This window comes from Saimiri boliviensis, chromosome 4 (assembly GCF_048565385.1).
Source record: "Saimiri boliviensis isolate mSaiBol1 chromosome 4, mSaiBol1.pri, whole genome shotgun sequence".
Lineage (NCBI taxonomy): Eukaryota > Metazoa > Chordata > Mammalia > Primates > Cebidae > Saimiri > Saimiri boliviensis.
In genome coordinates this window covers 43,583,790-43,606,046 of record NC_133452.1, presented here as the reverse complement: position 1 = coordinate 43,606,046, position 22,257 = coordinate 43,583,790, and the positions used below count along the sequence as shown (strand labels likewise).

General features: G+C 35.0%; 1 protein-coding gene across 8 annotated transcripts in view; it reads left to right on the top strand.

Moving 5' to 3' along the window:
- The window catches only part of TRMT11 (tRNA methyltransferase 11 homolog), a 291,709-nt gene that overhangs the window by 24,345 nt on the left and 245,107 nt on the right, over nt 1–22,257 (top strand). For 4 of the 8 annotated variants that reach the window (XM_074397506.1, XM_074397505.1, XM_003932394.4 and 1 more), the window contains exons 9-12: nt 205–369; nt 2,028–2,100; nt 2,215–2,346; nt 8,880–9,000. In XM_074397506.1, coding sequence (XP_074253607.1) covers nt 205–369; nt 2,028–2,100; nt 2,215–2,346; nt 8,880–9,000 — 491 coding nt within the window. Of the gene's footprint in view, nt 1–204; nt 370–2,027; nt 2,101–2,214; nt 2,701–8,879; nt 9,001–9,489; nt 9,677–22,257 lie in introns of those variants that run through there. The other 4 variants (XR_012517189.1, XR_005578891.2, XR_012517190.1 and 1 more) reach the window with 4 other exon arrangements.

Sequence of the window (22,257 nt, the reverse complement as noted above, 5' to 3'; positions counted from 1 at the left end):
GAACAAGATAAGTTAGACATCAGTACATTTTGCTGTTATGTTGAAATTAAAATATATACTTGTATATATAAAATTAAGATTTTAAATGAAAGCCAATTTTGAATAAATGTAGGTTTCAATGAGTTAAAACATTACTTTTAGCTAAATGACAGGAAATAAGAATACTGTTTATTACATTCTCTCTTCCTTTTTCTTCCCTTCCAGGAAAGGCTACTAGGAAAAACCAGAAATGGAGAGGACCAGATGAAAACATTAGGGCCAATCTTCGTCAGTATGGTTTAGAAAAGTATTACCTTGATGTCCTCGTTTCAGATGCATCTAAACCTTCTTGGAGAAAGGGCACATATTTTGATGCAATCATTACTGATCGTAAGTTTATTTTTACACAAAAATAGGAGTAGGACTAGTTTTGTAAAATTATTTACATTTAAAGTACAAAATTCACCAACACACGCACAAAATGCCAGCCTGTCAGTATTTCTCCCATCCACCCCCAGCTTCCTCATCTCGTTATGAAGGTAGTGTGGATTCCAAACTTAACTACGGGCTGGGCGTGGTGGCTCATGCCTGTAATCCCAGCACTTTGAGAGGCTGAGGCGGGCGGATCACAAGGTCAGCAGTTTGAGACCAGCCTGGCCAGCATGGTGAAACCCCGTCTCTACTAAAAATACAAAAAATTAGCTGGGCATAGTGGTGAGTGCCTGTGATCCGAGCTACTCAGGAGGCTGAGGCAGGAGAATCACTTGAAGCCAGGAGGCAGAGGTTGCAGTGATCGGAGACTGTGCCACTGCACTCCAGCCTGGGGGACAGGGTGAGACTCTGTCTCAAAAACAAAAACAAAAAAACTTAAATATGTTGTTAAAGGTTTACTGTTTTTGTTTTCTAAACAAATATATTGACTTGCCATCCACTTTTACGTCCTTTTATGTTAACTTGTCACCCGTTTTTCCCTTCAGCTTATTTTTTTGAGGCATATATTTAATATTTGTTTTTGTATTGAATATAATTGGTGGTTATTATACCAGCTGGAGCTCAAATGTCATTTGCAATTATGGTGTCAAGAGTTTCAGATATTACACATTTCTCTATGTGTAAGTATTTATGTTTTTGTAGTGCCTGTTTTCACTGGCATCGCCTTTCTAGCATTACAAGAAACTTAGGGTTCTATGGAACCACTGGGCCTGTGAACCCACTGAGCTTCAGGATTGTGCGTGAAAATTTATTTTCCCATGCTTCATGAGGTCGTGAGCTTTTCAGGCAGCCTATCTAAGAAACGGTCTGCCTTTTCTATAGTATTTGACAGTAAATCTGTAAATAGTGGCAAAGCTGAACCCTTCTATCTCAGCTGTCTTTAGTTCTTTGCTAACTTAGATATTTTCAAATGTAACAAATGAGAAATTATCAAGGCATTATGGCTTCAGTGGTGAATATACTTTATGAAAATTTGGTGATTTTTTTTTAATTAACAATTTGCTTTATTATTTGCTCTTTCACTCTGTGTTTACTTATATAAAATACATCTATATATATTTTTCCTGATCAACTTGGGAGTAAGTGGCATACATTGTGGCCTTTTACTCCTATACTTCAGTGTGTATTTCCTGAGAATATAGGTAGTCTCTTAGCAAAAATAGTTATCAATTTCAGTAAATTGATAAAATAATATCATCTGCAGTTTGCCATTCAGTTTTGTCAATTGACTCAGTAGTATCTTTTATGGCATATATTTTCCCTCTAGGACAGGATCTACTCTAGAGTCAGGTGTTGTATTTAGTAATGATATCTTTGAAGCCTCCTTTAATTTGTAACACTTCTGCAGCCTTTCTCAATAACTTTTTTAGCATCAACATGTTTTAAGAAGACGGTTGCTCCTCCCCGAAGTCATTATGTTGTACATTTTGGTTGAAATTGTGCATTGGTGGTGGTGTGTCCTTAGGGTGTCACATTTGAAGGCAGCATGTCTGTTTGCCCTTCATCAGTGATTTGGTGACTATTGACTCTCTGTGTTACCTTTGTTTTCTGTCTAGCTCCATATGGTATCAGAGAATCTACAAGAAGAACAGGTTCACAGAAGGAAATACCAAAGGGGATAGAAAAATGGTAAGTGAAATTTAAATATGTTGTGTTACTACTTTCGGAAGAAGCATATTGCTTCTGTAGTTAACTTAGCAGCCTTAAACTTTTTCACTGATTTTGAAATTTTGTTTTGTGTAGTCCAGAAAGCCATGTTCCTGTTTCCTTAAATTATCACCTGAGTGATATGTTTCTTGACCTATTAAACTTCGCAGCTGAGACCCTCGTGTTAGGTGGAAGACTCGTCTATTGGTTGCCGGTGTATACGCCAGAGTATGTAGTCTTAATTTTATTTTTCTTACAATGTTGCATATCTAGTGTAATTCTTTCTTTCTCTTTTCTTGCATTCGGGGCATCTTTGTATTAAATTTGTAATAGCCTTTATTTGCCTTCAAATGTGTATAAAATAGTCTTTTTATTTGTTTGTTTTTCTGAGACAAGGTCCTGCTCTGTCGCCCAGGCTGGAGTGCAGTGGTGTGATCATGACTCACTGCAGCCTTGACCTCCCAGGCTCAAGTGATCCTCCCACCTCAGCCTCCTGAGTAGCTGGGACTACAGGCATGCGTCACCACACTCAGCTAATTTTTAAAATTTTTTGTAGTGATGGAGTCTCACTGTGTTGCCCAGGTTGGTTTTAAACTTCTAAGCTCAAGCAATCCATTACCGTGGCCTAACTTTAGTTATGCATATCATTATCAGCCGATGAGAGAGAATAATACATTTGTACCCAGATCCCTTAACACTGAGTTTGTTTTGTTGCTGATGATAATCTCATTTAACCTCTTTTAGAAATAAGGAAACTTAATTAAGGAGTGAAATGACCTATCTAAAATTAAAATCCAGCGAGCTAATTTGTTTCCTTATTCCCAGTGCTATATTCACTTATTTCAACATCCTGCCTGATCTCCTATACTTAGTACATGAAATGATAGGTGAGGTTTTATTAATATTTTCAGATAAGAATATATTTGTTCATGTCTTTGCAAAAATGGTTCCTGCCTTAGACAAACTGAATTCCAGCAACAAGCTACTTACTTTTTGTTTTAATTCAAGTTGCAGGGCTAAAAAAAAAATTACTGTGAAATAATTTCAAACTTATAGAAGTTTCAAATACAATACAGGAAACTCCCATCTCTACCCTTATCCAGATTTTCCCAATATTAGCATGTATCTACCTCCCACCCACTCCTGCACATATCTATTATCACTAATCTTTTTAAAATTGTTTGAGAAATTGTTGGTTTGGTGCCCTCTTACCCCTGTATACATCATTGTATTTTTTAGAAACAAGAACATTCCTATCTAACCACGCTCAGCCCTCCAAGTCTGGATGTTAGCATTGATAACAGTGTTACCATCCAGATTATAGACCCCATTCAAATTTTACCAATTGCAATCCATGTAGGAAAATGTACTGTAATCATCTATCTTATCTTTTTTGTTCTTCTCCGGTCCGGAATATTTTCTGTCTTTCCATATCTTTTGTGTCCTTGGCAGTTTTGTAGAGGACATAGCTTATATTCTGAAGGTTGATCTTCAACCGGGGGTCATCTGATATTTCCTCTATACCCAGCCTGAGGTAATGCTTTCTTGGTAAGAATATCACAGACATGATCTTTTCAGCACATCATAGGGCACACAAAGCCACTCCTCCTGGTAATGTTAACTTTGATTGTCCATGCTCTTCTCTGTCAGATTTCTCCTCTCTGAATCATCATTTTCTTCTTTGATTTTTATTTTATGGGAAAATATAACAAGATTACACTAATATCTTGTTTTTCATCAGATCACTACTCAGATTGATGATTCCATTGTTGACAGCCACTGTTGTGGTGGTTGCCAAATGATTCTTCTGTTCCATCATTTCTTCTGCATTTGGAAGTTGGTATTGTATAAGAAAGAGCTTTTCTTTCTGCCCCATTTATTTCATTAATTTATAGTGGTATGGAGTCATGGATTCCTATATTATTGATTGGGTTGTAATTCATCAGTAGTAGTATTATGTTGCTCAAATTGTCCCAGATTTGACCAGTGGGAGTTTTTTAAGCTGGCTCTTCTGTCCCTTCGAAAATATCCTCAGTAGTTTTTTATGGAATTCCTTCCTTTTTAGCATATCTGACTGTTGATTGTTTTGTAGTTTATTGTTTAATAATACTTGAAATCATAGGTGTTTAAGAATTTATTTTGGAGTTCTTTTATTCCTTTATAAAAAGTAATATTGGAGGTTCTTTAAACTGAATATACTTCTAAAGACTTTAAAAAGTTGCCATTGGATATTTCTGCAATGACTTCTCTAGTTTAGTAATTTTAGCCAAAGGAAGATTTCCAAACACATAACCCAAGTGATGTTTTAGAAATAGAAAAGGGAGACATGTTTTACTGATTTTTTTTTTGTCTTAAATGTTTTATCAATGGATGGATTTCTTCGTTATTGGCTAACACATGTGGAGAGACTTCAGTGGCATTTATTTCCCTCAGTTTTTGGCCCCTGGAGAGAGTTATTTTCAGATCCCCTGATGTTCATTATTAGACCTCAATTGTCTTTTCTCTTTAAGCCTAAAGTGATCTTATTAATTATTAATAGTGAACTAAATTTTTCTTGAGTTTATGCTAGAAAAAATGAACTGTTTTCCTATCCAAGATCTTTACTCTTTTGAAAATTCTTTACTGTTTTGAAAATAACACGGTATCAGGATGAATCTGAGTCTAAAGTCGTCTGCAAAAGTTTGAAATAATGTTCTTCTGAATAAAACAGTTTAGAATTCATTTAATTATGTTATATTGAAAATGTAGCTTTATATTGGACCAGGAGTAAAAAGGAATTCAATTTACAATTGTACCTTAGTATAGTTTAATTTTAAGACTTCTGTATTTTTGGTGTAGTGAATGTAGGCTATTAGTTCTATTATTGAATTAATTTACTCTCAGCCAAATCCTGTTATATGATCCAAGTTACATTATAACAAAGTCCGGGTATTATTTTAACCCAGGATCAATTGAAAAGTATAAGACATGAAAGCAAAATACTGTCTAAAAGCTTAGTTATCTATGGAAAATTATGAGAGCTAACAATTGAAAAGAATTTTCTCACTGTTTGACTATTTAAATTGCAGTAAAGAAACTGCTACTCAGAAACTTATGCTGGTTTTTTTCCTTCTAGTCTAGACTCTTCCCACTCCACAATATCAGACGTTTTGCCAACATCAGGATACTCTGTGCATTTTATGTCATTTCACCTTTATTTGTTCTGTTTCCATTGTTTGAGATGCCCTTTCTTCTTTCCTCAATTGGTAAAATTCTAGTCATTTTTCAAGGTCTGGCTTAATTGTCAACACTTCTGTGACACCATCTCAGATACGTCTCAGCAGAATTAATCAGTCCTTCCTCTGCGCTCTCATAGTAGCTTGTTTTTACCACTTACAGAGACTTAGCACATACAATTTCTGTAGACTGTTGGCATTTGTGAGTTTATTATTTATAACTTTGACTATTTGGAAGTGACCCAGATTATCTGTGTTACAATCATGTGTACAGGGTGTCAGTCCAATGTGTACACATACAATCCATGTGTGTTTGATGTCATAGGAGTCAGTGTGCTACTGAGTGAGTGTAGCTGTTTGCCCAGGCTTCACATACCATTTAGCTTTACCTGATTTCATTGTACATAGATAACGCTCGAAGTGATTGGAAACAGCGTTTCTTTATAAAAGGTGACCTTTACAGAAATCTAACTGCTAGTGTTAGTGATAACATGACGACATACTTATATTAAAATATCACATTGTACTCCCCAAATATATACAATTATTCATCAATTAAAAATTTTTAAAAGGGTGGGAAAGAAGCTAATAATGTGCCCCAAAGTAGGACTTGGAGATAAATTTTGATCATAGTTAAGATGAACTTTGTGGTGGCTATAATCAGTGAAGAGAACATGTTTTTCATCTCTTAGGAAAGAGGAAAAAGTGATTTCCTAAGCTGTTTTCAGTAAATGTTTAATCAATGCGAAATCTGTTTCTCAAATGGGAGCTGAAATTCTAGTGACATTTGGAAAGTAGTTGAAGCATGACGATTCACAGGAAAATGAGTGACAGTCAAAATTGATTTGCGGAAAATCTAAGGGCCTATGTACACAATTATTACTTTTAAAAATTGAAATAGAATTTGTATACCATGAAATTCACCCTATTAATGTATACAGCTTCATGGTTTTTAGTTCATCCATAAAGTTGTGTGATCATTATCACTTGGTAATTCCAGAACATTTTCCTCATACTCCCCCCAGCCCTGCCCCAGAAGTACCGCATAGGCATTAGCAATTACCATCCCCTACCTCTGACAACCACTTGTCAGTCTCTGTGGATTTGCCTATTAAGGATTATTTCGTTTTTAAATAGATAACTTGGATTGTAGGGGGATGTTAATAAAAACAGGGAGTTAAGATAGGATTTGGTACTGTCATAATAGTCCAGGCAAAATACAGATTTATGCCTTCTGCTTAACCATTTGTCAACAGTCCTTTGAAATGAAATATATTGGTAAATATACAGTGAAGTTTTTTTTTTTTGAGACAGAGTTTTACTTTTGTTGCCCAGGCTAGAGTACAGTGGCACCATCTTGGCTCACTACAACCTCCGCCTTTTACGTTCAAGTGACCCTTGTCTAAGCCTCCCAAGTAGCTGGGATTACAGGCATGCACTACCATGCCTGGGGCTAATTTTGTATTTTTAGCAGAGATGGGGTTTCACCATGTTGGCCAGGCTGGTGTTGAACTCCTGACCCCAGGTGATCCACCCACCTTGGCTTCCCAAAGTGCTAGACTTGCAGGCAAGAACCACTGTCCCCAGCCGAAGAATGTTTCAACTGCTATTTTTAATCTTTTTAGTATGGTACTTTGGGAGCATATTGTTAAACTGATTGGCTCATTAATATAATAAATTAATTAATAGATTAATGGCTAAAAATGAGTTAAGATTGAGTCAAAAAGATAATATAAAACATGTAAACATGGTTTTCTGCTTTTAAACCAAATGCAGCCGCTTAGTTCAGCAGTTTAGCACCACTCATGTCGTAGATGTTAATTAAAATTGTATTGGTTTTGTACTCTGGAATTTGATTTATAAATTTACTTTCAGGATTTTATAGTTAGGATTTAAACATAAATAGTTTGTATCTAATTTATGCTTGTACTTATTTAAGTGACATTTTAATAAAAATACTTTAAGTCAGTCTACCAGGAAGTAAAAGATTTTTTTCTTTTGTAAAAGGGTATATTACTTAGTTTGACACACAGTTTCCAGCATCTATATATCCTACAGTTTGTAAGCTTAAGGTCAAGGCTATATCTTTTCCTCCATTAGTGCTTTTTATTTTAGTCTCAACTATGGTGTAGAATATATTCTTTCTACTGCACTCCAGCCTGGGCAACAGAGCAAGACCTTGTCTCTGAAAAAGAAAAAAAAAATGTATTCTTTCATGTCATAAATGTGTTGCATAAAGATTCAAAACTTGATGTCAGTACAACATTTCTGGCTATGCAGTGAGCATTAAGGAATTACTAGAAGAGGTGAAATCTGAAGTGCTCATTACTTGCTGGAAAGCTTTAGGAAGAAGTCAAGAGAATGACTTCAAGATAATTCTTTCCACTGAGAATAAATTTTTTCCACTGAAGTGCATTATGAATGATGCTTGGGAAGTGGGTGATGATGGGTTTGAGCATATGGTTTAGGTAATAGGGATAGCTCGTTGAAGGTCAGTGGGACCTGGAAAAGTTCATGAAAGAGTGGTGATGAAAACAGTATTGATGCATTAAAACAGGTAGCTGAGATTGTGGTCCTTTACATGAAAAGCTAATCAGCACTTTTCCTATTTTGGATCAGACCTTTAAGATTACCTGTTTAATAAATGTGTGCAGGTATCATCCAAAAAGGCATAAAAATTGCAAAGGAAAAATAAATACTGGCAACACAGTGTTCTTAAAAGTACCCATGCCTGTTGAGTCCCCTCCCTCCCTTGCTGTTCTTTCACATTCTGTTCCATAGCTATTTCCCCACCTCTGTTACTATTTCTTTTGCCAAAATTGATGCTAGCAACCTGTCAGATGCCAGATTCTGAACTCCTGCTCTTGACCATCCTGCTTTCTAGACATTGTCATTATCTCCATCCATGTAAGACATGTGCTGTACAGCAGCAGTCTCCACCACTCACTGGCATAGTTTTCGTTTTATTTTTTGGTTCATATGAGCAGAAGATTGATGTAACCTGTAGTGTCTATTTTAGTTGTAGTTTATTTGAATAATTTTACAAATAACTTTAGTTCTATATTTACAAACTTAATAGAGGTCTCGAGATGTTAACAAAATTGTACAGAGGTATTTCATTTAGAGTAAAGTATATGCTGTAGTAGATTTTATACTTTGGGAATTTATAAAAATCTACGGATGAATCAACCCTTCATGAATGTCAAGGGATGTTTTTGAGTGTATTTTTGTCCATCTTCTCTTACGGAATTCTGTAGGGTGGAATCAGCTTGTACTTTTGTGGTTTGAATGTTTGGCATTCTTCAACAAAATGTACTTAAAATATTTCTCTCTTACTCTATAGTTAAAAAATTAAACTGCATTTTTGAGATATGATAAAATTAAGATACTTTGTTTGTAGGTAGTTTATGGATCATATGGACAGTTAGCATATGTGGGAAAAACATCATGTAGTGAAGGACATCCCACATCACACTGGGTGATCCTTATGATTCTTTGTGGGCCACACATGTGAGTGTTCCTAACAGTCAGCTGCTCTTTCTGCAGATACACTGAAGAGATGGTGCCTTGGCACCCTTGCCTGAAACTCATTAGCAACTGCGAGCAGAAGCTTTCCAGTCACACATCAAGGCGCTTGATCACAATGGAAAAGGTGAAGAAATTTGAGGTAAATTGGTTTAATATTTTTGGCATAAATTCTGAAAGAATCAAAAGTAGTTGTTTCTAAATAGTTTTCCTGTGATTGAGTTTGGAAATTTTAGTCCTTGATATTTAAAAGATTACAGATGAATTTAGCAAGAGGCAGAAGTTGAAGAGATTTGTGGCATCTGGTTGGGATTGAAGGGTAGGAGTCGGATATAGACATAGACACTGAGTACAGTACAAATAAACGTTGACCCTCACTTCTCAGGCTTTATTTGACATCCTTATTGCTAACTCAGTTATAAAACAACATTCTTAAACAACTGTTATCGAATTAGCAATGTCCTACTTACCATTTTTCTCCAAAAGCAGAACCTACTTGATTTCAGACTCTAATGAAGAGAATATGTTGCTTTATAAAAGAGAGAAAGTAAATGTCCCCAGTTTGTTAGGGTCCAACACATTCTGTCTCTCTTTCTCTTTCTCTCTCTCTTGCATTCAAAATTTTTTTAAGCTTGAGAAGGAACGAAACATCTGTTATTTCATGCCCAGACCAGAATTGACATGAATAGTGCCTCATAATGGAGCTTAATTAAATCTACAAAAGCTCTTTGGGCTGTACTTCCGTCGACTGACAACCAAATCTCTCTCAAATTCACTGGAAACTTGGAAGACCCCCATTCTTGCTTTGGACCTTTAGGGTAAGCAGAAGAAAGGTGGTAGTGTCTAAAGATTTCATACCCATCTCTAGTCTGCGTTTGATTTGTTTTTATATTGTTTCCATCTTATGGATTATTTCATAGTAATGAAAACTAATATTTGCACAGTACCTTTTGCATATATTATTTTATATCATTTTTATGTCCTTTTTATTTCTATTTGCTATCTCTAATTTAGACCCTTATTACCATACACCTGGCTTAAGTTCAGTCTCCTAAATGATCTCCTTCATACCTCTAGTTTATATGTTAAATGAATCTTCCTAAAACACTGAATTCATTACATCACCACCTTATGCAAAAATCTTTTTTTATTACTGAATAATGTTCAGAATTGTCAGTGTGACATAAACTGTCATCTGCAATCAGGCTCCAGTATCAGGGCTTTTAAGAAAGCTAACCTATACATCTATATTAGTAGTTGATTGGTGTCTACTATGTGTGTGTGTGTATATATATATGAATATATATGGTTATATATGTACATACGTATAAACATGGATATTTAGGTATATGTGGTGTAATTAAAATGAAAATGTATGGCAGTCATTTTTAAAACAAAAATACTAGAAGTTTCTATTCAGATTATATCCTTGGAGTGGAATCTTTGTACTCATCTATTTCTGTCATAATTTTTCAGCATCTTCTTGAAACTTACCTTTTAGATTTGTCTCTAAAGAAGTATTTTTATATTAATCAGTTATTTTGCTTTATAGTAACACCTTGCTTTTCTTCAAATGATTTTACTGGTATTTGCTGCTCATATTTTATACCAGACTAATAATTTAAAATTGTTTTTGGAAATCTGATTCTGTTTCAAAGATGATGATTTGCCGTTAAACATTTAAAACATTGCAGATCCAGAAATTCTACAAATGGTTTCCAAATTGTTTGGCATCATTACAGCCTTCCAGAATGAAAATTTAAAATGACTAATATTTATTTAGATATACAGTAGAAGCCCTCTTATCTAACATCCATGTCAAACTCTGTTGATAAACCAATACTGGCCATTCTTTCTTTAAAACACACTGCCTGATGCAATAATATGTTATATGTTGAATACTTTCAGCTGGTGAGTTGCCTGATCTCTACTATATTTATATACACTACTTACTTCTGCATCTATCAGCTGAATTATCTGTTTAACAAGACTCTCTTGTGGTGTTCTCAGAGCTGTTTATGCCAGTTATATTTGTTATGGTAATTATGTAATCTACTTAAATACTAGTTAGACTAGTGAAATATTTATGTAAGAATAAAGTTGTAATTTCTACAAAAACTAAGTTGAATGCTTTAGAAAGAACAAAGTGAGTTCCTTAAAAAAGACTTGAATTGAGAATGGATTGGAAAAAAAGTAATTGCAATCTAGGTTTTTGCATCCAGATTGCTTTGTAGGTTCTTGCATCATTTTATAGAAGACCAAACTAGAATTCTTTATAGGTCTTGATTCTGTATGAGTATATACAAATGAATATCGGTTTTTTAAGTTAAAATAAGTTTAATGTGTTTACAAAGCATTTTAATTTCTTCCTGCTTTTATTTACTTTTACCAATTAACTAACTGTATTAGTGTGCTTGGGCTGCCATAACCAAATACCACAGACTGGGCAACTTAACAGAAATTTTTTTTTTTTTTTTTCACAGTTATGGAGGCTAGAAATTCAAGATTAAGGTGTCAGCAGACTTGGTTTCTTGCAGGTTTCCACTCTCTTGCTGTCCTCACAGGTCCTTTCCTTTGTACATCTGCACTTCTGGTGTCTCTTCCTCTCTTTTAGTTTTAGATTTAGGCAGTGCCTTACTTTGCCACCCAGGCGAGAATATAGTGGCATTATTATACCTCACTGTAACCTCAAACTCCTGGGCTCAAGCCATCCTTCAGCCTCATCCGTCTGTCTTTCTCTTCTTAAAAGAATGACAGTTCTTGCCTCTAGTCCTAGTACTTTGGGAGGCAGACGCGGGTGGATCACCAGGTCGGGAGTTCAAGACCAGCCTGGCCAACATAGTGAAACGCCGTCTCTACCAAAACTACAAGAAATTAGCTGGGCATGGTGGCGGGCACCTGTATTACTAGCTACTCAGGAAGGTGAGGCAGGAGAGTTGCTTGAACCCAGGGAGGCAGAGGTTGCAATGAGCCAAGATCATGCGTTGTACTCTAGTCCAAGCAACAGTGCAAGACTCGGTCTTAAAAAAAAAAAAAAAAAAAAAATGCCAGTTCTCTTGGATTAAGGACCCACCTTTATGACTTCATTTACTCATAATTACCTCCTTAAAGGCCCCATCTCCAAATACAGTCATATTGAGAGTTAGGGCCTCAACATATGAATTTTAGGGTAGAACACAAGTCATTCCATTACACTAATCATTACCAATATCCATCACATCAAATAAGAGGCGTCTGTTGTATGTTAGAGGATGCTTTTTTTCCTCTTCTAGTCACTTATTCTCATGTATACATTTGTCTTTTAGCATTTTAAATGAAGCAAGGCATTTTGATAATTCAGATGGTAATGTTATAGCTCTTAGAAATAATAGCATTTAATGGAATCATTTGAGTTAGGAATAGTAACTAACATTTATGTGCCAGGCACATGAGTAATATATATAAAAAACGGTAATTACCTGTAGATTTTGCAGTTTTAAGTCATGATATTAGAAAGTAAAGTAAATGGCATTAATATTCTTTATTGTGTGGCATACATAAATAGTATTCCAAAGAAATAGGAGAAGGAAGATGTGGAGACTCTTGAATGATTCATGTAGCCACATAATAAATCAGCCATTTTATTTTAATTGAAAAAATTAAAAATTCAGATCCATTGTGAACTAATTTTTATACTTGCTTTCTGCTGAGTTTTATTTGTTTAAGAAAGTCTGATATTTTCTCCCGGATTTATAGTATTTCTTTAAGCAAATTTATTTGAGACTCAAAGAAAAATGGGCTTTTGAGAATTTTTGTCTTATATTAAAATGATAAGTAAGAGTATTCACCTTTGGTATTTTTAAGCCTGTAAAGGCAATGCTTATTTTTGGGGGGTTTTCTTTTTATCCATTTACTATGTTCTTTTCAAATTGACTTAAAAAAACAAGGAAAAACCTTGTAATTTTTTGAAATGGTCTTCCCTATATAAGATTGAATTTAACTAGTGAGTTTTTATTAGTATGATGTTTACTATAACTGAAAATACTTTGTCATGTGAAATTAATCATGTTTGGTTTTTAATTAATTACTTCATTTCTACCTTTTGTTTGTGTGGAGAGGACTGTATATAATTGCAGCAGGATCTCAATCCTTTATAAGGCAAGTGATGACATAAAATTGTCAAACAGTTCTCACACACGTTTAACAAATTATTCTTGGGCTTGTTCAGCATTGTTGATTTTGGCAACGGAAGACTATCAGTTTTAGATTTTTACACTTTTGTATAATGTGTCTCTTCATTTTTGATTTGTCACTTGTTAGGTTTAACTTCAGTATAACTTTTGGCCCACTTGGTATGTTATAATTCTCCTTTTCCTCTTTTAAAAATGTAAATGTAAGTTACAACAAAAATTGTCTAAGGAATATTGATATTTTATAAAATGTTGAATCTTTAGACTATTGGCCATAGTTTTTAGACTTGCTTATGGCACATAAGTAGTAAAGAAGAAAATTCTTGACAACTGTATTAAAATTTTGAAGCTGCCTGAGAAGAAGGGCCAGGTTTTTTTCATTATTCTTTGTTGATATATTCTGAAAGTCAAGTGAATTATAACACTTTTATAATGCATTATTGTTTACAAAACTTCCCTATCCATTTGACTTTATTAATTTCCCCATTTAAAAATGAAGAAAAGTTGCCTGGGACTATCCCAGTTTGCTTAAATAGTAAGTGGCAGAGTTGAGACCAAAACTCCTCTTTGTACTTGAAGTTCTCTGTCCTTTTTTCTACATCTTGTTGTCTTTCTACTGAAACACATTTCTACCTTTAGAATATGCCAAGATTAAAAGGTAAATATTCTTGAGTGACATATTACTAGTTTTTTTTTTTTTTAATTTATTTTTTATTTTTTTTTAACAGTTAGTCTTTCTTTGTCCTGCTGTTTAGCTAGTGTTACTTTTGGGGCCATGGTGGAGAGTGGTTTGTTTTATTAGAACTCATTGTCCCTCTGAACACAACATGTAGTTGATGTTGCCATATGTGGTTGTAGTCACAGTGGTTACTTCTATAAAACATGTTTCTTATAAGAAACATACAGGATAAACATGCCGATTTCCAGAGTTGTCCACAAAAGATTGAGGTATAATAGTTATGTTTTCAATGAAAGCCACTTAACACAATACTCTCAACCTTTTCCATAGAATCTGCTTGAACAGATGAAAGAGTACTCAGCATAGCCTTTTCAAGACTTCCTTGAAATTGTTTTTAAAAATTCATGCAACTTTTATGGTCTACTCAATAATATACATGGTGAAATATAAAAAAATATTTTAAATTACTATTGCATTAAGTGGGCCATCATGTGCCTTATTCATTTTGTGGCTTGTTTACCTGACATGCTACCTTATATTCCTAGTGGTTTGCGAAGCACTGAAGTATAGGTAAGTTTAATTCTAGATATTATATGGCTATTGATTTAGATTAAAGTTGTAATATGTGTAAATCAGTTGTCTTTTTTTAAATAACAGCATCGTATAGTTTAGATTATTTAAAAGAGGAACACTGGAAGGTCACAGTGACAGTTGATGACAGTTTATATAATTTTTTTTATTTTGGATTGAATGAAAGAATCCAGTAACATGAAGCTGATGAATGCATTAATCAGAATGGAGTGTGGCCAAAACTGTGGGTTTTAACTAAAGGACTGAAAGATTTTGAAGCTATGAAGGACAAAACAACCATTAACTTTAAACAGTATTTTTTTAAACGAATAAAGGAGAGAATAGACAGTGAGGTCACTTGAGAAAATGACTTATAGATGGTTAGAAGTGGAAGAAATTAGTCTTTATGATAAATAGTTTACATATTAGAATGATAATAGTATTGCTGGTCATAAATTCTGGTATTTTGCTGACATAAAGCTGATGCCTGTTTCCATTACACATTATCCCTTCTCAGGATTACTGTTGTAGTTGTTTTCCTTTTACAGCTATTTGAATTAAAATGGGTCTCTTCTGATTTGCTTTTCCTTCTGAAATATTTCATGGTTTTTGCCTGTCTCTTGCCAGTATTGTGGGTTCCCTTTTGATTAGAGCTATAGAAGATTAGAGATCAGGTATGAAACATTTAAAACAAAGAGTAAGATATAGGTGATAACCTCGTTTATTGGTGAGAAAAACAAGGCATGGTGACACTTAAGACATATTGGACATAAACTCATTGTAGGTCTTAATACTTTCCAATACTTATCACCATGAACATGTGTGTGTGTATCAGAGAGAGAGTCTTTTTAAAAATTATTTTGTATACCAAGTCAGAAGGAAACCAGTTTGCCTTATTTATAAATTATGACTTAACTTGAGGTACTTGAAAAAGACTCAGAGAAGCAGAAAGCAGCAAATGCTGCATATCATGCTGCCTGAATTCTGTTTTCAGGTTTATGTGATCCACTTAGTTCCAAATGAATTTTCTTTTGCTGTTGGTGGTACTTTTTCTTGAATTTACATCATGGAAGATCATTTTTCTTTTATACTTCTGCAAATAAAATGATTTTGTCGTACTGGATTTTTTCAGCTCATACTATCACAATAGTTTTAAACTACTGTATCTCATAACCAAGAAAAAGCAAAACTCTCTTCCCCACTAGCTCCAGGAAAGCAGGCATTTAAGATATTTAGATCCTGCATCTCTTGGTTCTATTTAGATAGAACTATTTTACTGGCAGAAATAAGCAGTTCTCTGAAGATAGAGAGAACATATGTCTTGATGGTTCCAACTCTAATGTTCATGTTTTTAAGCTATGCCAGTAAAACAGTTTTTAAAGTACTGGTGTTATAGAATCTTAGGCATAGGTCAATCAAAAATATAAATACGATTCAGGAATTCCAAGGTGTGAATGATTTAGACTCGAGAAATGGAAAGTTTCTGTGTGGAATCAGTATAATCCTTTGGAGCTTCTTTTATAATTCTTGCATGAGTGACAGATTTTCCTCATTGTATATTTTTGTCGTTTTCTTATTTATCATATGGTTATTTAACTTAGAATTATCTTTCTGGTGTTTTTCAAATTCACATGTAAATTTATGTCTTCTTTCTACTTTATGATCTTCTAAGAATCAAACCCTGAGATTTTTAATGTGTATTTTTTACTTAAGACATAAGTGTGCAACTTAATAAAGTGAACATCCATGTACCTGCCACCATGGTCAAGGTTACAGAGTACTGTAGCTCTACAGAAAAAAAAACCCTTTTTGTGGCTATTGTTGATCATAAATACCTCCCTCTGCAATGTAACCACTATTCTGACTTTTATGGTAATCATTATCTTGCTTTTCTTTTGTTATATTACCACTATTGAATTCATCCCTAAGCAATGTAGTTTTGCCTGGTTTTGATCTTTGTATAAATGCATATTCATTTTTGTTAATTTTTCTTTTAATGGATTATGGAAATTTTTAAAACTTATGTAGGAGAGGAATAGTCTCTTCGTTAAACTGAGAGCATATACATGTGTGTGCCTGCATGTATTTTGTTCTGCTGCTCATTTATTGCTACTTAAGAAGATGTTAAATAAGATTTTTAGTTTTAATTAAATACTAGATAGAGTAACTAAGAAGCGGTCATTAAGTGTTTAGTGTATTTGTATTCTTCCAATATTTGAGATAAAGTTTTGAATTTTATAAAGTGTAGATTCCAGTAGATAGCTTATAGAAAGTGTTAATACTTCTGTGTTGTCAGGATAAGGACTAATATCCCCAATGATTTTTTAAATAATTATTAAGAAATTATGGGTTGAGTGCCAGATGTCAAAGTTTGTCACTCATTTTGAGAACTCTAGATATGAAGATTTTAATACATATTAAAATACTTTCATAGATTTTAGGTAACTTACTATCTTGTAGTGAAATTTTTAAAAAGTATAGATTGTATGTAAATACCTAATTAAAGGACGCAGATTTCCAATGGTACCTTGTTCTCATTAGGAATAATGCTAGAGGTTTCTTTTAATAGTATTGGATACCAGACTTCTGACCTGCTTGTCCTTGGTTTGGGAATGGCCTAGTACTGTTTATAGTTGTATGACTTTACACAAGTGGTTTCTATAGCTACTGTCCAGGACCAGATGTACAACAGTGGGAAGCTTTGATAAGGAGAGCAGGATTTTTAAACAAAAGCCGGACATGGGTAATTACCCTGAAGCTGAACTGAGCCCCATTATATTGAGCACTGTCATTTACATTTCATTTCACTCTCTGCTGATTACAAGAAAATAAACCAACTCATTGTTTTTCTCTTCCATCTCTTTGCCTTCTTCCTTACACCTTATTTAAGAATGTATATCATAGCTTTAATCTGTCCCATAAATCTAAAAAGGTTTCCCTCACAAAATTAGATGAACACTACCAGTTTGGTGGCTTCCAAGGCAGCATCACTGGTTTTCACTTATCATAGAATAAATTTCATAAGCCATTTGTATTCAAGTGTTTGCAATGAAACTGCTGTTTTGTATAAACTACTGTCACTTTGAAACTATAAATGACTTAAGATTAATACTAGTGAGATAGAAGAAATCATTATCTCATTATCAGGAACTGCGAGTGAGTACAAGGACAGCTTAAACCTGACCTACAATTAAAATAGAAGCCATTTGGTTTTCTGCTGAATGACTATAGCACTCTGCAACTTCAGCCTCTGGAAAGTGGAAATATCTTATTTTTAAAGAATAGTGATTTTATAAATTGATGATCATCGTTAGATGTTTTCACTGAAGTTTCAGGAATTCTATTAAATTAACTCTTGGCAATGAAGAGACACCGGGAGAGAATTTTGACTTTATCATTATATTGATAGGGAGTGGTGCAGGAGATGAGACTTTACAGTGAAGCAAGTAGGAGCCAGTTTGTAGTAGAGGATGGGCATGGTGGGTGGGGCAAGGAGGTTGAGGAAATTCATATCTGATAACTACTGTTTGCTCTGTTAAAGAAAGATGTAAGTTTTTGCTGGGAGTAAATAAGCAGGTATTAATGTAAGAATTGAGGATAGGTGAACTTTTAGAAAAGGTGTTAGGAAAAATAGGAAAATAAAAGCTATTTGCCTGACAGTTTTTACATTCATATACTTTTCCTATTTTTGTATATTTTACTTTCTTTCCTTAATTACTTGTTCCTTGAGGGGAAGGCCTTCATTTTCATCATGCAACATGTGTTTATGGGATCATTCATGTCACGTGTTGAGGCTGAACAGACTAAGGCTTCTTGTCCTTGTACCTCAGGAGAAATGGTCACTCACACTGTATTCCAACATAGCGTCTTATGTGAGGTGTTGTGTGAACATAGAAAAGCACCTACTGAGGAGATGGTGCTTGAGGGAAGAGAGGTGAGGAATTTGGTTGGAAAGCCAATTTAAGCAAGCTACAGAAACATGAGAGGCTTTGTGGTACCTGCAGGGAACCCTGGACTTCAACATAGCTGGAAATATTGAGCAGTGGGGCGGGAAGAGCTGGAGATGACCTGGAAGACTAAGGAGAGAGATGCCCAATGTTCAAGGACCTTACCTACTGAAGAGTTTCAAGGTTATCCTATTGGTAAGGGCAAGCCCATGAGGGGTGTTGGGAGAGTGGCAGAAGCTCGGTGTTCTGTGAAGGTCATCCTAGCTTCACTGTGTTAGTGAACTTGGGCTGTGGAAAGATTTCTGTGATACCACTGAGGAGGCTCTTGGCATAGTCAGGCAAAGATGGTGAGGCTGTAAACCAAGGAAGAATGGAGATTGTAGAGGACATGGTGGAGTTGAGAGTTTTGGGGGAGGTAGACGTGGCAGGACCCGGTGACTAATAGGATAATTGGGTGAGAGAAATGAGTTTCAGAAATGATGATGTTTCAGAAATCTGGTTTGGAACAACTGAGTGGGTGATTGTTTTCTTGTATATGTTTTTATTTCCCACCCCTACCTCCAGGACCGTGGTGCAGTGCTGTTTTCTTAAGCTACTGTAATAATCTACTAATTTCTCTGCTGCTGCAGTTTCTCCCTCCATGTATTTCCTACATGGTGGCCAGAATATCTTTCAGAATACAAATAGATAAGGAAGCTCCCCTGCTTAAATCTCATCAATGGCTTTCTGTGGAATTTAGAGTAAAATTCAGAGTCCTTTACATAACTTTTATGTCAGCCTGATCTACTTCTGGCCTGTCCAGTCTCATCTTGCACCACCTTCCCCTTTGCTTGCCAGTTTTTAGCCACCCTGGTCTTCTTCTTTTGGGTCCCAGAATGGACTTACCTCCTTTTAGTCTCAGAGTCTTCTCAAACACACTGTGTTTCCTCTTCCTAGAATGTCTTCTTCCCCTCCTTTCATATGAGTAAATTTAATTTGGCTGGGCGCATGGCTTATGCCTGTGATCCAAGCACTTTGAGAGGACCAAGGCAGGCGGATCACGAGGTTAGGAGTTCTAGACCAGCCTGACCAACATGGTGAAACCCTGTCTCTACTAAAAATACAAAAAAATTTAGCTGGGTGTGGCGTCACGTGCCTGTAATCCCAGCTATTCAGGAAGGAGGCTGAGGCAGGAGAACCATTTGAACTTGGGAGGCAGAGATTGCAGTGAGCCGAGATCGCGCCACTGTACTCCACCCTGGCAACAGAGCGAGACTCCATCTCAAAAAAAAATTGTAATTCATCCTTTAGGTTTCAGATAAATGCCACTTCTTTAGAGAAGCCTTTCTTGTCCTTTCCCTTCACGCCTTCTGAATAGGTGTTTCTTCTGTTTTTACTGTACTCTTTTCTCCCCATTGTTTAATCACAGTTTGTAAGTATATGTCTGGATGTATATTGTTTAATGTCTGCTTTTCCCACCACTATACAAGCTCTGTGAATTCACAGACCTTGACTCTTTTGCTCACCATGCAATAAATATTTATGGAAGGAAAAGTAACTTTTAAGTTATTACTCTGGGCCGTTCTAGAATAAAAACAATCATTATCAGTGGTATTTAAATCATCCATTTGAAGGAAGAGTAAGAACAGATAGTTATAGCTAGCCAAAAGTTTTGTTTGAAAATACATTGAATTTATCATGACCCTGATACTACTCTTCAAAAATTAGTGGGACAAAAACATTTTAATCCTATGATCCCTAGGCCTCATTTCTCATAAGAAGCAAACCAATAAAGCAGCTGAATTGACTTATTGTGGAAGATTATAACACCTTCCCTTTATTTAAGAAGGAGGTGATAGAAGAGAATAGCAAATTCCTGGGAGAAAGCAGTCAGGAGGATAGTTTTATCTAAGTGGAATTCTCAGTGAAGAATCTTTGTTTCTTTGAAGTCTGAGCAGTTTATGATGATCAGTTTGAGAAACATTTTTTATATATGTATTCTCACGGTGTAATCCAGAGGGTCATGAGTTCCAATTAAAGCAGCAGTTTCGAATGGGACTATAGAACATACAGCTTGATTTACTTTCTTGATAATGAATTCCCCATTAGATTAAAATTTATTGTAAGTGACTGAAATACTTTTAGCATCTGTTTTGGTTCTTTTTAAATGCTGTATTTTTGTTGTATAGTTGTGAAGATTGACTTGAATAAAGTCACGTTTATCTACTTTTTCTTTCTTATTCTAGAGAGTAATTTGGAATTTTAGGTTGGACACTGAGACAGTGTTACACGTTCAAATCACTGAGATGAATATGTATTTCTGCATCATTCTTTAAAAATGAAGTGGTGTGAATAAATGCTATCATTCCCTGAGGAAAAGGCCAGCTTGGTCACGTTGGGACTGTGGAGCTCTAGATGTTTACAGCAAACCAGGATTCATAAGCAGCTATTACAGCAGGGTGCTCCTGTCAGATGTATGGTCCACTATGCTGTAAAACTATTTCAGTCCACATCAGGAAATACTATAAAGAAGGACTGCTGTGCTCCAACCAGCAGAGGGTAGTGTACACATAAAAGTCAACTACCAATTTGTAAGCCTTTCTTTGGTTTCTTTGGCAAGTGTGTTAAAATTCCTCGAGTGGTTTATGTTTAGAATTAGCAGTACTGATAGGACAGGAAATTGGCTGGGTGGGACAGTGGTTAAAGGAGTCCTGCCTAAAAGTTTAGATCTGAAATATGTGCTACCATAATGTTGCCGTTCAGTGAGGAATGTCCTCTAAATGTCAAACTCTATTTTGAATGACCCACTAATCTGCCATGTGGGAAATTAACTCTTTAGCCATTGTTTTGATGTAATTTCTACTGAAAAGAAGAGAATTATAATGGGAAAAACATGAGCTTTGAAGTCTGATTTGGGCTACAATTCTGGCAATGCTACTTACTAGCTGTGTGATTTGTAGTAGATTATTTAAACTCTTTAGCCCCCTTGTGTCACTATCTGCAAAAGTTAGACGATACTCTTCTGTAAAAAGATACAGAAAATTAAATAATTATGTAATAACACATATTTGGTAGGAAATATATCTTCCTTTTTTGAATCATAACTTGTATATTATGATGTTTGCAATTGCTGATTGTCTTAAAAAGATAAATAATAGGTCTGAATGCTGTTTTATATCCCTTATATAGCCATTTGCAGGTAGCACAAATTTACCTACAGAACACTATTCTGATTATAAAAAATGATAACAGTATAATCAATAATCTTAATATTTATATCTTCTTAATTACTATCAATGGTTAAGAAATTTGGAAAGTGTAGTTGTTTTATCACCATAGTCTTCTCTCTTGCCGTTTCCTAATTCTTTGTGTGTTTTTATTTTCCACCAAGTAGGTTTTGCTTACTAAACATCGGCAGAACTCGGGTTTTGTGATGTGTAGATGATATCATGATGGATAGTGGTAGATGGATTTGGAAATGTTAGCAAAACCAGAAGTCAAACACTGGGGCAAGCTTCAGTTAGTGAGGGAGATCAAAGATTGTGTTTGGTGAGGACACTCTTCTCCTTTTAAGTAAGCACTTTGGCCTTTGAGATACTGTGCTGAAAAAAATTTTTGCAGATATTCCTGGTTGAGATGTGCAGGGAATGTGAATAGAGAGGAGTTGTAAAAAGGTGATGAAAAATATGTAGAGTTGAACATCATCATCTCAAATGTAAGCCCTGGCAAACTAAAGATAGGATGAAAGAGAGGTAGAGAGAAAAGAGAAAACAAAAAATGAATTTGCTGTTTTTTTCAGCATTAAGGTGATAATGTAAGTTCTGAATGCTTCATAGAGTATAGTATATTTCATATGGTCTGGGTGTATTTTAGTTAAATGTGTATTGTTCCCAGGTATGTCGTATTTACATGTGTGATTGTATGTAATGATACATGTTGGACCACAGACATACCAAGTGTTTCATCAGAACATTTTATGAACCATGGCCTTTGCACTTAAGTGAAAATAGTAGCCAAAGTCCTTGGAATGTCTTACTCTGAAGCAGCACTTGCGC